The 15,686-nt window shown below is 45.3% G+C and overlaps 4 protein-coding genes across 4 annotated transcripts in view; 3 read left to right on the top strand and 1 right to left on the bottom strand.

Annotated features, from left to right (window-relative positions):
- Nucleotides 1-183: 183 nt before the first annotated feature.
- On the bottom strand, nt 184-5,114 carry PolA1 (DNA polymerase alpha catalytic subunit). Its single transcript, XM_069049699.1, has 7 exons — nt 4,972-5,114; nt 4,723-4,920; nt 4,492-4,673; nt 3,493-4,431; nt 3,059-3,440; nt 498-2,858; nt 184-448 (listed from the first exon to the last, which is right to left on the bottom strand). Exons 1-7 carry the CDS (start codon nt 4,985-4,987, stop codon nt 246-248), a joined length of 4,281 nt encoding a protein of 1,426 aa, XP_068905800.1. The 5' UTR covers nt 4,988-5,114; the 3' UTR covers nt 184-245.
- Nucleotides 5,072-6,628, top strand: RpL8 (ribosomal protein L8). The gene is made up of 4 exons (XM_069049703.1): nt 5,072-5,211; nt 5,394-5,699; nt 5,874-6,077; nt 6,244-6,628. Exons 2-4 carry the CDS (start codon nt 5,405-5,407, stop codon nt 6,516-6,518), a joined length of 774 nt encoding a protein of 257 aa, XP_068905804.1. The 5' UTR covers nt 5,072-5,211; nt 5,394-5,404; the 3' UTR covers nt 6,519-6,628.
- Nucleotides 6,629-7,127: 499 nt separating this feature from the next.
- Nucleotides 7,128-12,538, top strand: bel (ATP-dependent RNA helicase bel). The gene is made up of 6 exons (XM_069049700.1): nt 7,128-7,445; nt 7,681-7,874; nt 8,656-9,070; nt 9,209-9,546; nt 10,100-11,109; nt 11,161-12,538. Exons 1-6 carry the CDS (start codon nt 7,401-7,403, stop codon nt 11,253-11,255), a joined length of 2,097 nt encoding a protein of 698 aa, XP_068905801.1. The 5' UTR covers nt 7,128-7,400; the 3' UTR covers nt 11,256-12,538.
- Nucleotides 12,539-12,673: 135 nt separating this feature from the next.
- LOC138132271 (homeobox protein aristaless-like) overlaps nt 12,674-15,686 on the top strand; it is an 85,260-nt gene continuing 82,247 nt past the window's right edge. Inside the window, exon 1 of the mRNA XM_069049702.1 lies at nt 12,674-12,751. The gene's annotated coding sequence lies outside the window, so the exon portion shown is untranslated. The remainder of the gene's footprint in view (nt 12,752-15,686) is intronic.

Here is a 15,686-nt window from a genome sequence, read left to right as displayed (position 1 = left end):
ACATCACCAACCAAACGTCAAATACCACCATAATTCCATAATTCTACTGCCATCGAATTTTCTTACATTTTTTTCAACCTACTGTTACTGATAGCAGAGATCTGATAGTCATAACTCTTTTAATATGACCTCGAGAATTGCGAGTTTCTCTGGTTTGCGTACTTTTTTAGAACTACTACATCATTATAAATAAATATTTATTCTTTACACGGTAAAACATTAAGCAGAGAAAGATATGTATGGAATTAATCGTCTTCATCGTCTAGATCTTCTTCAGCTGGAAAGTCCTCGGTTTCCTCTTCCTCTTTAGTTTCCTTCTTTGCCAACGAAAACAAAGAGTACATCTTAGTAAGGTCCACTACTGAATAACCACAGCTCTCCAAGCGCTTTTCCACAGTCTCTTTAATGTCGTGATACGCCTTCTCCACTTGGTACTCCATCAATGGCCCTGCAAACCTCGAGTTACTACAACATCCCTAATTTCCGAACTTACTCACTTTTCCCGAGTTTGCTGATATCGAAAATGTAGGAGAAATAAGTAATTTGAGAGTACAAATTGTGCTCTGTGTACTTCTTCAGCAAAACGGAGTTGTTGCAAAGTCTGCAAATCGGAAACCGTCCCGAGAAATGCAGCGGCATCGTTGTCGTCTCATTTGAACACATAGGGTCCTCGCAGTACATCTCGTACAAATAGTACTTCTCCACGTACGAGTTGATCGCTCTTATCATCTGATTCTGAATGTATGGCACATAGTCGGCCGGTCTGACCTTGCATTCTGCATTCCGACACCTCTCCAACACCGGAAGATTGTTAAAAAAGGGCCCCTCGACGCTATTCTCGCTCTTGCAACTGTAACACTTGAAGATAAACTTGTCGACGTTCCTGAACTTGATCTCGGGCCTCGTGATATTCTCTCCCGAGTCCTCGACAGCTCTCGCCTTCTTCAAATTGGAAGTGTCGACTCCCAAACACTCTGCGATCTGGAAGACGTCGAGTTCTTCGATGGGTTCGCAGATGCGGCTCACCACCGGGTGGATCTGCTGCGCCAGGTAGTACTTGACGTCGATCTTGAGATTCTGCGAGTTCTTCAACTCTTCGATGTGGTAAGCGCGCTGGGTCGCCGACTTGTCGGTGCCATCCTCGCATATCAGGTACGGAACGGTGTCTCCTGCTCTGAAGTGGCCGCCTGACTCTTTGTTGTAGCGCAGCGCCACCTGCACGTGAGGCTGGGAAGTCGCGTCCGCGTACAAGCTGGGGTGTTTGGTGAGCTGCTTGGTGACCAACAAGAGTGAGAGCGGTACCGCTCCCGCCTCCAGGTCCTCGCGCAGCTTCCGCAAGTGCGTCAGAATGTTGGTGACGCGATCGTCCGAAGACTGGTCGCTCAAGATCTGCGTCAAGATGAATTTCCCCGCTTCGGCGGCGAGCCGCGACCAGTCCCTCCTCACGATGTCCAACCCTTTGTATTCGATCTCTTGCTTCAACTCGCCGCTCTTGCTCTTAGTCAGCGTGACCGCCGCGTACTTCTTCTTCTTGAGCAGCAACAAGTATTTGAAGACGCCGTCGATGTCCAGTTCGACCTGCCGGTAGAGCTTGTTGATCTCTTGCTTGATCTTGCTCCCGATCTGGAAGACCTGCTCGAAGTCCGTTATGTTGGTGTTGATCATGAGACTGTCGGTGTCGCCGTAGATGACCTCGTAGTTCATCCGCTGGACCACCTCTTTGGTGTTGGTCAGAATCTCGCGACCCTTGTGCGTGATCAGCGCCGCCAAGTTCTTGGCGAAGAAGCGCGAGTTGGAAAAACCCAAGCAGCCGTACATGCTGTTGGCCGTCAATTTGAGCGCCATCTGGCGTATGTGGTACTGCATGCGAAGGTCGCTCGATATGTCCGGATTGTTCATCAGTTTCTTCACCTCGCGCCGACTCTCGACGAGGACTCGGATCTCGGTGGGCAAGATTCCAGGAGGGAGAGTCTTATCGGGGAGGACCATGTTGTCTTCAGACAGATTCGGCGGCATCGTCGTGAAGCAGATATTGTACTCCTGGATGATGCTAGGGTAGAGCGAGTTGAAGTCCATCAACAGGATCAGCTTGTCGTAGAAGCCCACTTTGGGGTCTAGCACCAAGCCCCCCGAGTACGTCGGTTTCTTCCTCGACGCCGTCGACTTCTTCTCCAAATTGTCCCTCTTCCCGTAGGACTTGTCCGGGACGATGTACCCCTTCTCTGAGAAGGCGTGCAAGAGCAGAAACTCGTTACGCTCAGATCTGCCCCCCATCAGAGTCTTGGACATCACGTTCCCCGCGATATTGGTGATCTGCAACGCCAACGGAATGATATTCAAGCCGTACATAATCTTCAAAACGAACGCAGTGTCTTGCATCGTCAGGGTCACCAATTTCAAGATGTCGCTCGACGTTTGGAACATTTTCAGCACATCTTCGGGCTCCAGATCGATTCTTTGGCCGTCTTTCAACTTCAGAACTGACTGGCAAAGAGTGTCAAGGTCGTACGATCGACACTTGATCAACTCTTTGGCGGAAATCTTGACGTCGCAAACTAATCTACCCACGAACAGTTCTCTTTCGAGTTTCTGTTTTATCAAGATTGACCGTTTGACCCGTCCGAGTTTGCTGAAATTGGTGATCTGGTGGTGAACCAGTTTTTCGGCGAGGACGTTGATTTGGTAGCCTTGGAGGTCGTGGCCCACGATCAAGTCGCTGTCCAGTTTGGAGAATTGATTGATAAAGTAGTTCAAAAGAGCTTTCTCTGAGTGCATCTTCTGGAGTGTCGTAGCTTGGTAGTTCTTCATGGCGGCGTGGAGGTCCAAAGGGAAGACTTGGTGGTCCGGCGATGTGAAAACTGCAATTGCAACGTACACCAATAAAGAAGTAAAAACACGAAGTATGAAGATGTAGAAATGTTGGGTTGGCGAAACTGCTACATTTGTGTCAAAACCTGGAAAATGTTGGGTTGGCAAAAGCACTAAATATCTGTCAAAATCCGAAATTAATTTCAAACATTGCAACTCATGTCTTTGTAAGTTTACAGGACCTCCTTACCGCAGAAGTGCTTTTGGAAGGCCTGCGCAGGCGCTTGCTTGTCCACGGAGTAGCAAGTGTTGGTGACGCAACTCAACATGACAATCTCGTTGGAGCTGGTTTTGGGGTTGACAGCTCGTCTCATGTTTATGGAGGTGACAACTAAAGGGGGTCTCCCCTTCACGTCGGTGGCTATGACAACATCCGCGACTTTGTTGCAGTTGATTTCCAACTTGCACCAGCTCACAGGATTGGTGACCGGAACAGGACTAGCGACATCTAGCCAACAAGGACCTTTGATTTTGCGGTCCAGAAGAAAAATCTCTAGGTACGAGCTTTCGGTGCCGAAAACCCTAGAAAAAGTCCTTCCTTCGGCCGTCTTGGAGACCGGAGGGTCCTTCGCCTGGGAATTTTACATGAATCTGAGACACAAATCTCCATTTTGAAAGGTTTACCGAGTAGCGAACTTCAACGTAGTCGGACTCTGCGGGGATGGACGTGTCGAAAGCGTACTTCTTGGTGATGGGGCGCGACTTAAAATTCTTCACGTGGAGGTTCTTCATCACGGACTCGTTGATTTCGGTGTAGACGTCTTGGGCGGTGACCGGTTTGTCTGAATTTTTCTCGGTGGTTCTCGGTAAGAAGAAGAGTCTTCTTTCGATGTTGCGTACGGCGAGGCAACAACTCAGGTACGACTTGGTTTTGTCGTGGTAGGTCTTGCCGAATAGGAAGACCACGCCCGGTTGCTTGGCGACATCCTCGAAGGCGTCCCACCAGAAGAATCGGAAGACTTTTTTGCCGCCAGAGTCCGTGAGCGGGAGGTCGGAGTTCGACAAGTCGACGCCGTTTTCGATTTCGTTGAATTCGCTGGTCGCCGCCCACTCCTTCATCATTTCTATTTCAATATTCTCCCACGGATCGCTCTCTTTCTCGGCTTTGGCTTCGGCCTCGTCCAGCTGGGACACGTCTAGATCGTCGGTAAAGCAGTCGCCGTCGATGTCCTGCATCTCAGACAACTGCGTTTCTGGAATTACTTCTGAAGTCTCGACGACAGACTCGGTCTGAGCAGTTTCTTGAGTCTCTTCTGCTAGAGTTACTGCCTCAGCCTCAAATTCATCCAGATCTTCCAGAATTGATCTATCTTCCTCTTTTTCCACAACTGGCGCGACATCTTTTTTTGCAACAGGTGTTTTTGCAACTGGTTTCGCCAGATTTATGGTCGGCCTCTTCACGGAAGAAGTCAAACTGTTCATGTACTTCTTCTCAGCTTGTTTGACAGAAAGTGGGGAAAAATTTGAAGGGATCGCTTTGGGTCTAAGTGGGGTGGTTGAAGGAGTGGAATCGATCTCCTGAAGGAGCTCAGCTAAAGCCTCATCATTCTCCAGTTTCTCCTCCTAAACAGTTTTTTTTTTTTTAAATATAAATTATGCAACACAACACAATGTAATTAATACCTCTTTCTTTTTTGTGGGCATGTTTGAAATCATAAACTGCAAATTGCCCCGCCCCGGATTCTCGGCGACTTTTTTCTTGCGTTTTACACCTTTACCCTTGCTGGTAGATGCAACAGCGATAGATTCTTTGTCTAGATCATCGTCGAAGATGTCGCGACCATCCTCCACGTACCCGTTACCGTCTTTAGTAACAAAATTACTTTCAAAAAATACTAATCTACTACGTCCTACCGTCATCCACGATCCAGTCGTCGTCTTGACGAGCCAGCACCTGCTTCGTATACTCCTTCTCATCAACTGTCTCATACACATTCTCAATTTCCTCAACTTCGTACTTACTCCTGAGTCCATTTTTCAGCTGCTTAAACTTCTCAAAAGCCTTCGCTTTGTACGAAGACTCCCTCTTTTGCCTCTTGGGCCTCCTCTCCTCTGCGACGATCCGATTTTAACAACTTAACCACATCTACACACGCACCTTACCTATGTCGTCCTCCATCTCACGATAAAATCTACTAGCTTGTAAAACTTAATTTATTAGTTGTTTTCGATTAAAATTACATTAATACAATCCGTAAACACTTGGAACTGCTTTGGCGGGAAAACTTTCAAGTTTCATAACCTCAACCGCTAATGGCGCTTTTAGTGCATTTCACTGTTGACACAAGAAAAAACGAAAAACCCTAACCGCACATCCTTTTCTTTCTATCACTAGAAAACACGGTACGTTTACATCTGTTCAAATTGTTAAATCTCGAAATATTAGATAAACAAAGAATCATCCTAACTCAAAAACTAAAAATAATTGTTCGAATGATTGTTTTACGTGGTTAGGTGATGATTTTTTGTGGTTTTTGTGTAATTAGTGCAGGTTATGTCGGACGGTAACATGTTTGCTTTTCCAGTCTGATTCGCGATGGGACGTGTGATTCGTGCACAGCGTAAAGGTGCGGGATCCGTTTTTAAGTCCCACACCAACAGGAGGAAGGGAGCCCCTAAATTGCGCTATCTAGACTACTCAGAGCGCCATGGATACATCAAGGGAGTCGTCAAAGACATCGTCCACGATCCCGGTCGCGGTGCCCCACTAGCGCTTGTACATTTTAGGGACCCCTACAAGTTCCAAACAAGGAAAGAATTGTTCATCGCCCCCGAGGGAATGTACACGGGACAATTTGTGTACTGCGGCAAAAAAGCTAACCTCCAAATTGGTAATTGAGCAAGAGACACTTTTCACTCATTTATTTGTTGTCAAAGTGATGATTTCTAGTTGACTCTGATTGTTGTGAGGATTTATGTACTAGAGGCTATTTCTGAGGTTTATTTTCTTATCAACACATCCCTAGAAAAGTAAGGTTATGTTTTACAGTGTTTTTGTCTTCTAGGAAACGTGTTGCCTATTGGGTCCATGCCTGAAGGTACCATCGTCTGCAATCTTGAAGAGAAAACAGGCGATCGCGGCCGTTTGGCTCGCGCTTCGGGCAATTACGCCACCGTTATCGCCCATAACCATGATACGAAAAAAACTAGGGTTAAGTTGCCTTCAGGAGCTAAGAAAGTCATCCCCTCCAACAACAGGGCTATGGTGGGTCAGTATTGCCAAATTTCTCGCGTTGATTAACAAAGTCATGATTATTTCTATTTCAAATCTGAAATGTAATGATTATCACATAGAGGCTATTTCTGATGATGTCATTACATCAGAATGATGTCTTAAATGTTGGACATTTTTTTAATTTTTTTTTCTTTCTGAAGGTATTGTCTCTGGGGGTGGTCGTATCGACAAGCCCATTTTGAAGGCAGGTCGCGCCTACCACAAGTACAAGGTCAAGCGCAACTGCTGGCCTAAGGTGCGTGGTGTTGCCATGAACCCAGTAGAGCATCCCCATGGTGGTGGTAACCATCAACACATCGGTAAAGCTTCCACCGTCAAGAGAGGAACATCAGCCGGTCGCAAAGTCGGTCTCATTGCCGCTCGCAGGACAGGTCTCATTCGGGGTGGCAAGGTCGAGTCCAAGAAGGACGATTAGACGCATAATAGGACCTAAACAGCCCGCCTTGTATTTCATGTGGAATATAATTATTGTTACATTGACTTATTTTTAATGAAATATACTGATGGCTGCAATTTTTTACTTTATTTTGTGTTTCTTTCTTATCCTGAAAGGCGGAAGTGCGCGTTCTGGTAAATCCCAGAGGTAAAGTGACGTTTGTTGATTTAATAACGTCCGATGGTTTAACAGAGCTCAGACGTGACCATGATAAATCACAGCGATCTAGAATTATTTTCGTAACACGCAAGACTAGTTTTCCAAGAAAACTCAGTAATGACGAAGCTTCGAAGATTTTCTAAATTTGGAAGTTTCGAGAATCGCAGGAGACGAGAGAGAATCAACAATTTCACCGCGTAACGTTTTCCTGTGAAATTCGGTTTATTACCAAAGAGATTGGGAGTCCATTTTCAACTTTGAGCGTGAAGTCCACTTTCATAAACTTTCACGGAATTTTTATCGTTGCGATAAGAGGTGGTAAGGTCGAGTGTGGCGTGACGGTGCAGTTGTCACATTCAAATTTTGGCGCCACTCGTGTCGCTTCGTATCCGGTCGTCGTGGGCGCTCGTCAGCCATTTGGCATTTCCAAATGTCAAAAGAGTTTTTTTTTCGGTGGTTAAAAATCGTATAGAAACCCGTCGAAATTGAGAAATCGTGGTTTTGTACAGGCCCGTCGAAGAAGATCCGGTGCGAGTTCGTCGTATTCGTCCGCCATCAGCAGCACCCGGACCTGCGCATCAGTGTCGTGCGGAATCGCGAATGAACGCCTCTTGTGAATCTGCCAAAGACGCTTTTCATAAGTTTTAGATTAGAGGTTTTTCAAGATAAAAACTTCTACCACTCGTCTTGATTAGTAGTAATATGAGTAATGCACCCAACCAAAATGGATCAGGTCTAGAGCAGCAGGTACGTGTTACATTAGGTTATATCCAGCCGTTTACCACGTTTCCATGACCCGGAAGCCTTTGACAATGGAGGTCGTGTAGACTTCCACTATTGATCGCCGACGGTGACGGTTTCTAACTGGACCGGTGCGACTCGGCCGGCCATCGCTGACCGTCCGCTCGCCCCCGGCGGAAACCGTCCCCGACGCCGCTCATCCCGTCGCCCCCTTTGTCTCATTCATCTCTTTTCTGCCTAGTTTGCTGGTCTGGACTTGCAGAGTCGCGCATCAAGCGGCCGTTACGTGCCCCCGCACTTGCGTAACAAACAGAGTTCATCCGAGAGTGGCTACGACAGAGACAGAGGCGAATCCAGAGGTGGCAGCGGAAGAAGCAGTTACAGCCGTGGCGGACGGGACAACCGCGCTGGCGACTTCTCCAGCTTCAACACCAGGCTAGTATTCCACCCCGAAGGGGCCCCAACTAACCACCACCTTGACCGCATCGCAAAAACCCTCAGATAAATCGTGACGTCGTCGACTGTCCCCCAAGCGTGACTCATTGATAAAGAAACGTCTGACTTCTGAAAAGTGTTTTGACATTTAAGACAGCTGAAACATATCAACCTGACGTTCTCGAGGTCACGTGATGACTCATCTCAGGGTTGATCCGTCAATAAAACAGATTTCTACTTCAACGATTTTATTCAATATTTCGATCACAAAAAAAAATCACCAATCAATCGGACTCGTTATGTTAAACATTCATTTTTTTGGAGTAATTTATGTTGGTCGAGTCATTTATGCAACGATTCTTTGTGCTACAACTTGACAGGTGTGACGTCACGCGATTTAAAATTCAGACAGTGGCGTAACAAGTGATCGGATTTGGGTCAAATTTTCTAAAATTTCTTCACTCATTTTCGTCTCGATCGTTACTTTTGTGGTACGGAGGAGAACAGAGTCGATCGAAAATGTGGGAGGTTGAAGATTAGAGCCAGATATTGGAATAAACCGATCAATCAATAACAAACACAATAATTCAGCAAAATGCGGCCATCTGTTGCGCAATTCCCTCGTAAATCACATTGTAAGCCTGGATTATGTTTATTGGATGTTTCAGTGTTTGTTTTCTCATTTTCGGGCGAAATTGTTGCTCCACTCGACCGAAGATTTGTTTCACTTCCTGTTGCGACCGCCGAACGAATATTGACGGTTTGAATTTTTTTTGTGCAGGAATCGACGCGACCAGAATGGCGAGACGTTCGAACGAGACAATGATTGGGGTAGAGGCGGTAGCGCCGGCGGTGGCGGCGGCGGCGGTGGCCGCTTTCAGGAAAGGGAGCGTGACCTGCCCCGTAATGATCGCTGGCAGGAACCGGAGAAGCCGCGCGACGGAGGCGGCCGTTGGAACGAGAACCGCAGCGAAGGAGGCGGAGGCGGCGGCAGTGGTGGTGGCGGCGGCGGAGGAGGACGTTGGAACGACAACAGGGACCGTCGCAACGAAAACGACTGGACCGTACCGATGCCGAGGGACGAAAGGGTGGAGCACGACCTCTTCGGTACGGGCAACACGGGCATCAATTTCAGCAAGTACGAAGATATACCTGTTGAAGCAACCGGGGACAAAGTCCCGCGCCACATTACATCTGTAATTATTATCGCACGAGAGAGGAGAAAATTCGCCGGTTCGATCGGTCACGCGGCGGTGGCTCCGCTAACGACCCCGCGAATTTTTTCCTCTCGTAGTCGCCGCAAATTGGACTTGTGTAACGTCTGCGTGTTTTAGTTTGAGGAAGTACAGTTGACTGAGATCATCCGGAACAACATAAGCTTAGCACGTTATGATACTCCGACTCCAGTACAAAAATACGCAATTCCGATAATTGTGAGCAAGCGAGATGTGATGGCTTGCGCCCAGACAGGGTCTGGTAAGACTGCAGCGTTTCTAGTGCCCATTTTGAATCAAATGTACGAACATGGACCCCCGAATATTAGCCATGGGCGCAGCCGACGTAAGCAGTATCCCCTGGGGCTGGTACTAGCCCCAACAAGAGAACTCGCCACGCAGATCTATGATGAGAGCAAGAAGTTCGCCTACAGGTCGCGCGTACGCCCTTGCGTTGTGTAAGTATGGCGATCACATCAGAACCTGGCACCGAGCCAAGCGACGCTCACTTTGGCAGGGCTCCGAGATTGTTGCTCACATCTCGAGCTCACGCCACGGCTCGTCTCGAGATACATAAATATAGTTACGAACCTTTGAACTTCTGACGTGACTCTGCAGTTCGTTATTATCCGTTCATCAGGTGAAAAAGTAGGGTTACCAAACTTGCCTCATGGTATTTTTTGCTCTACACAGTTGGCAACTTTAATTTAAATGTGACAAGTGACGTCACCGAGCCAATTTTTCTATTTTTGCGATGGTGCTGCAATTATATTTGCATGCTTTAATCCGGTGTAATTGCTTTTTACACAAAAAGTATTTCAAATAGTATTTGTCGTTTTTGATAGTCGACACGTTTTGAGGATGTCGTAACCTCAAAAAACTTACATCGTACAATTTTTTACGTTAGAGAGTGGACGGATAGTGACAGCTCCAGGTGTAAATGTATGTAAATTGCTCAGGTGTTAGTTTCCGTTCTTTTTACGAGTTGAGAGTGTACGATCGGTGTTGCAGATACGGCGGAGCCCACATCGGGGACCAGATGCGAGACCTGGACCGCGGCTGCCACCTGCTGGTGGCCACCCCCGGGCGGTTGCTCGACATGATCGACCGCGGCCGCATAGGGCTCGACTACTGCCGCTACCTGGTGCTCGACGAGGCCGACCGCATGTTGGACATGGGCTTCGAGCTGCAGATCCGGCGCATCGTCGAGAAGGAGACGATGCCGAAGACGGGCGAACGTCAGACCCTCATGTTCTCGGCGACGTTCCCGTCGCCCATCCAGATGCTGGCCCGCGACTTCCTCGATAACTACATCTTCCTGGCGGTGGGCCGCGTCGGCTCCACCTCCGAGAACATCACCCAGAAGGTGGTCTGGGTGGAGGAGCACGACAAGCGCTCCTTCCTGCTCGACTTGTTGAACGCCGCCGACCTGACCCAACCCTCCGCCGAGAGTCTCACTCTCGTCTTCGTCGAGACCAAGAAAGGCGCCGACTCTCTGGAGGAGTTCCTGCACATGGAGGGCTACCCGGTCACTTCGATCCACGGCGACCGCAGCCAGCGCGAGCGAGAGGACGCGTTGCGACAGTTCCGCTCCGGAAACACCCCGATCTTGGTGGCCACGGCGGTGGCGGCGCGCGGCTTGGACATCCCCCACGTCAAGCACGTCATCAACTTCGACTTGCCCTCGGACATCGAAGAGTACGTCCACCGCATAGGGCGTACCGGCCGCATGGGCAACCTGGGCCTGGCCACGTCGTTCTTCAACGACCGTAACAGGAACCTGGCCAGCGGAATGTTGGATCTGTTGATCGAGTCCAAGCAGGAGTTCCCCAGCTGGCTGGAGGGCGTCGCCGCCGACGGCAGGATGCCCAGTTCCGGCCGGCGAGGCGGCAAGAGTCGTTACGGCAGCGGCGGGGGCAGCAGCTTCGGCGGTCGCGACTACAGACAACAGTCCGGAGGCATGTCGAGAAATCAGAGATCTGGCGGCGGATACGGAAACAACGGATTCGGAAATACCGGAGGTGAGCTGGATTAATTACGGATTGGGAAAGGTGGTGACCGGGATGTTTTAGGACACTATGGCGGGATGGACCGCGGCAGCAACTTCGGCGGGAACTACAACTCCAATTCGAACTCCAACAGTCGCGACGACTGGTGGGACAATTAAACGAAGTAAACAAGTTACTTTTCTTTCAATAGACTACCCTCATGCAATAGCGATTTCCCCCCCCCCAGAACATCCAGGCGTTCAATTCTTTTTTTTTTTTGTGTATGTGTGTATTTTTTATTTGCAGGGGCATTACATACAACTTGAAGTTCCGACACTTCTTTATTTCTCTCTCTCGTATCGTTCGTTTAGTTTGCCAGCCTGGATGATTGTAACACTTCACCGACACATAATATGCATAAATCGATTAATTAATTACAGTAGATAATTCTAGTAACTGCTAGAGATTTAAGGAACAAAAACATTTCCGCAATTATAGTTTGTATTGGCATAATCGAGTGTGTGGTTTTCTTTTTGTTGTTAGCGCCCTCTACGGGCTCCGACGGACGCATGTACACATAGCGCAAATGGGTATGTAATTTATATTTTGCTATCCCACGTTACGACGATAGCACGTGATGTTGATCCAAGTGCGACTCTTAAGTATTCACGAGCCAAAAAGTAACTTTGTCTTAATTTATTGACGAAACTCATGTTAGCGTTTAACTCGACGAAGACGTTCTAGTCTCACTGACATGACCGAATTGGGGTAGGTCCAGGGCTCAAAATAGCGTTGCAGTTACAGCTGTTTGAGGCGCTAAGAGTATTCTTCTGTATACGACTGTGATATTTACCGATCTTAACCGCGAGTCGGTCCTTGTACGTAGCTTACGGTTGGCACAACTGGTTGTCAAGTGCAGTCGCATCGACACCGCGAATAAATCTTAGCGTGCGAACAATAACTTAACGTATTTTAATCGATAGTGTAGGAACAATCTAGAGGTAACCGGTTTGACGTGTTAGAGTGGGCACATGTTTCGTGCCTAGTTATAACCTAACCAGTTTTCGTTCGTTCCGTTCGCAGATTGTTTACTTCGCACTCCCTGTGATATGGTTAGAAAATTGGTGCCTATTCTAACAGAATGCGAGGCGCATTCTCATAGTTGAACTATATAAAATGTAACTAGAGGAGCTGTGACTGCAACCGTGCGGCAGCCACCCGAGGCGCCGACCGACGCCCGCCCCTCACTCGACTATTTTTATTTTGTCTTTACCCGGCCGACGGTCGCCGCTTCGGGGGCGCCTTGTTATTAGTTGGAATTCAAAGGGATGGCAAAATGCTCCGTTACTCTCATCTCATGTGTGTCGAGAGTATTTATAACTTATTTTAATGCATTTACAAGTTGTTCTGGTAGAATGCTGTTAAGGCATTATTGATGATGAATAAAAGATATTTCAACTTCTCCCGTCTTTTATTTCCATAGTGCTGCCGTCCTTGCTTCGTTTGTACCTACTGCCACGATTAGGCGCGTTTTTGCTCGGAAAGTGGCGATAAGGGCTGAAGCCTCCCAATTAAAATAAATTGGTAGTGGCGTTGCTGTAATTACAGTGCCACGTTATTTGTTTAAGTCGCATTTGTTTACGCATAGTGGGTTGACAACAATCGACAACTTGTGGTGAGCACTCCATATTTTATTTGACACATTTCCAAAATCGTGAACTCGTTCTCAAAACGTTGAAACACTAAAAATCAAGTGGCTCGAAACAAATTGTAAATCCTGTAGGGTTGGTATTACTGTACCTACCTATTACCAACAGTTATTTATCACTTTAAAACAATAAATTCTTTTATTATTTGATAAACAAAGGGTCGTACCACCTCACTAGCGCCTACTACATTTTCAATTAATTTCACGTGCTCTAGTCTGTTTCAAGTTTAGTTGAGAAGTTTACAAAAGAAAAACTAAAAACTGACGCTTTTCAGGAGAAATCAGTTGCAGTTGCTCATGTTTGAAGCTTTCGACAAGACGGTGCACGTCTCCACACTGTTTGATTTAATTTTTTGGGAAGACGCGAAATTTCCCTAGATCGGTTGGGTTTCGCGTCCATCGTGCGCGGTGTTCCCCTACGTGGGTTGTTGAGCCACAGTCGGGAGCCTCTCCCCAATCAACAAAAGCGAATCGGCGAAGAACAAAACGTCCTCCGGTTGATAATTAAGATTCAATTAAGTTTTTATCTGGCCGCAGGCTGTGAATTTACGATCGGAGGAGCGGCCGTCCGCCGCCGCCATTTTGTAAAAAGAGCAGGGAACGTCGAGCCGTCATTGGTCGGGGGGAGATTTCGGGCGTGCATGTTCCTTGTAAATTTATGTTGTCCGAGAAGAGTGCCAACAGCGAGTTTTAATCAGATTGGCTCTGTTTCAAGTAATTTGCATGTGGCGAGCCTAATTAAGACGTTAAATGTTAAAGTTGTAAAATAGCAGTTGGGAAAAAGTCGGAATTTATGGGACGGTTCGTCGTAAATCGTCGGCTTCACCTGAATTTATCCGCCCATATTTAATTATGGGAATTGAATGCTAATGACATCTCTTAATAGCCGTAATTGACGGCGTATGCTAATCGGGGCACACGTTTTATTACTGAAAGTTGGTTTGCGTCATCCATGCTGAACGCGACCGATGAAGTGGAGGTTTCTTCAGGCGGACCGTTGCGACATCTGGAGTTTTCAGACGCAAGGTGTTCACCAAAAAGACGAAAAACATAAACGTTAACGAGAATTTCAATTTTGTTCATCGTGGAAGTGTCGTCTGTGACGTTTGTTGCCATAGGTACAACGCGACGAATTAAGCTAAGACGTTACTTTCCTTTCACACTTTACTGTATTGTAACAGAAGGAAACAAAAAGCAATAGTCAGAATCATTATTGAAGAAGAAAGAGCAAAAGGGAAAGAAATGGTGTGTGCCAACATCCCTACCATATTATAAAAAATATTTCTGTTTTACTCAAGTGTCATGTTTTACCAATCGCTATTTTCAACCTGGATTTGTTCTTACATTCATTATTTCTAAATTATGTATGTTGAATATTTTCACCTATTCTACAGCCGACTGTTGTCTTATAAACAAAATATTCCTTAGTCCTATCTACAAAAGAGAGAATATTTTAAAAGTAAAAGTAGGTAGATGTAAATCTGAGTTTGGTGTAGAGTAATTAGTTCTTTTTTGTTAAGAATTGACTGTTCAAATAATGAACAATTCAGCTTCACCTTGTCAAAGCTACAGAAAGTAATACAGTTTCTCGAAGTATGTAGTAATGACACAAGTAAAAAGAAAGTTAAGCCCCAATAAAATACAAAATAGTTTCAGTAATTAATTTATTATGACATTTAAACCTAATTAAATTTACTCAGTTATTGCACTGGGTAATTTGAAACGTGAAATATAAACACACGAAAAGAAAGATTCTTAAAAATGTGTAAAAACAAAAAGTGTCGTTAAAAATGAAGAAAGGATGATAAGTAACAACAAATTTAAATGTAAAAAACTTAATAAAGCGCTATGATTTTTTTAAATCTACCAAATGGTGAAAAATTAACAACAATAATTGAATATTTTAGAATTTAATTTAATACACACGACTTGTCAGTTGCAAAACATCAAAGTTGGTCTTGTTTGCGAAAAATAAGTAACTTTTTTCGTTAACCCAGAAGCCAATAAATGCACTGCATATCACTTGTTATCTTGGTTTAAGTGTGCAAATGTTTTTTAAAGTCATTAAAACGGTTTAATTAGCAATAACAAACTTTTACGTAACTGATTAAACAACGGACATTTAAAATTAAAATAGAAAACGATAATCCTTGCCTGACTCAAAAATGTAAAGTATCAAACTGTAAAGTTGCATAAATGACATTTGTCTGATTTTGACAAAACCTCCAGTGTGCAAAATCAGAATGACTAACGATAAGAAAAATAAATTCTATTAAATTTTTAATGCTGCCATAAAAATTATACTTACAAATTTTATTCGTAAAGGCTTTTGAATATAAATTTTGAAACATTTTCCAATGTATTATTTATGATGACATTATTAGTTGTGATGCTCCTTCATAACAATAATAAACTTGTTGATTCTTGTTATGTTGTAATTTTGATAGAGAGTAGGTATGCAATTTCATGTCATTTAATTTATCTCTATATGATAAAATGCAAGTATGTTAACCACATACACGTGAATGCAATGAAGACGGTTATAACTGTTTGTAGGTAATACAGGAAATAACAAAGAAAAACAAAGATAATGTTTGTGTATTTCTCTGTGCTTTGCACAAAAACTCTAAAACCCAAAAATAATACAAGATTTTTTAGACAATGTTTTTTACAGCTAAAATAAAATAACGTAGTGAAACCTCTTAGAATTGTTCATTTTTTTATAATTTATGTAAAGTAAGGAATAATATCTGATAGTTTATTTGACGAGTTCTTGTGTAAATTGGGGTTTTTTTTGTCCCACGAGTGCCAAAAAAGCCCAATTAACACACGAACAAGTTGAATTCGTTTTTGTTCGACGAGCCCCTTAAAGGCTCAAAATCGCTTAAAATCTTTAAAATTA

This window comes from Tenebrio molitor, chromosome 5, assembly GCF_963966145.1.
Source record: "Tenebrio molitor chromosome 5, icTenMoli1.1, whole genome shotgun sequence".
Lineage (NCBI taxonomy): Eukaryota > Metazoa > Arthropoda > Insecta > Coleoptera > Tenebrionidae > Tenebrio > Tenebrio molitor.
Note: the sequence above shows the minus strand (reverse complement) of the source record. Positions and strands in the feature narration are given on the sequence as shown.